Source organism: Artemia franciscana, chromosome 3, assembly GCF_032884065.1.
Source record: "Artemia franciscana chromosome 3, ASM3288406v1, whole genome shotgun sequence".
Lineage (NCBI taxonomy): Eukaryota > Metazoa > Arthropoda > Branchiopoda > Anostraca > Artemiidae > Artemia > Artemia franciscana.
The window spans coordinates 44687548-44688222 of record NC_088865.1 but is presented as its reverse complement, the minus strand read 5'-3'; the positions used below and the strand labels follow the sequence as shown (position 1 = coordinate 44688222).

At 32.6% G+C, this 675-nt stretch overlaps 1 protein-coding gene across 1 annotated transcript in view; it reads left to right on the top strand.

The window, feature by feature from the left end:
• Nucleotides 1-675, top strand: part of LOC136025546 (polycomb group RING finger protein 3-like) — a 41317-nt gene extending 40642 nt beyond the window's left edge. Inside the window, 2 exon segments of the mRNA XM_065701574.1 lie at nucleotides 115-159; nucleotides 161-675. Of these exon segments, the coding sequence (XP_065557646.1) occupies nucleotides 115-159; nucleotides 161-244 (129 nt within the window). The 3' untranslated portion in view covers nucleotides 245-675.

Below are 675 nucleotides of genomic sequence, written 5' to 3'. Positions count from 1 at the left end.
AGAGAGAGAGAGAGAGAGAGATCATTTTATCTAAAATAATATAAAATGCACATATTTTAGATATTGTTTATGATTCATACGGAAACTTTCAAACATACCTCTTTTGTTTTTCAGGTTGATATCATCTGTAACGACGAACCTCTAGGAAAAGATCACACATTTAAAATTTGTCTACGTCACTAAATGGAGATTTAAAGAACCACCTTTGATGCTTCAGTATAGGCCAAAAATTGATTTTATTTAATTTGAAAGGTTTTTTTTTTTAATAAGTCGTCTTAAGGTTCTGTAACAGACTGTTCGTTCCTTTGCATACAAAAGATGCACTATTGCTTCCCCAGTCCAAGATGAGTGTAGGCTCAGTAGTTTGACGTTAGACTCTTTCGTATCGTTATGCATAATCTTAGGACATATCTAACTTTTCATTATTGTACAGGAGATGAAAAAATTAGATTATTAAGATATTAGTGGGGACAGTTTTTTAATTCAAGGATTTATAGGAAACAAAACTTATAAGTTTGAAGTGTGCATCCGAATAATCTATCTTTCATTTGGGTAGATGTAAATTTATATGCGATAGTCCTTTAGCTACAGATCATGGGGGGCCTCCCCTGTATCTTATGAAGTAATTTATCCGTTTTTAACTAGCCCCCCCCCCCAAAAAAAAAGAAAATAAAA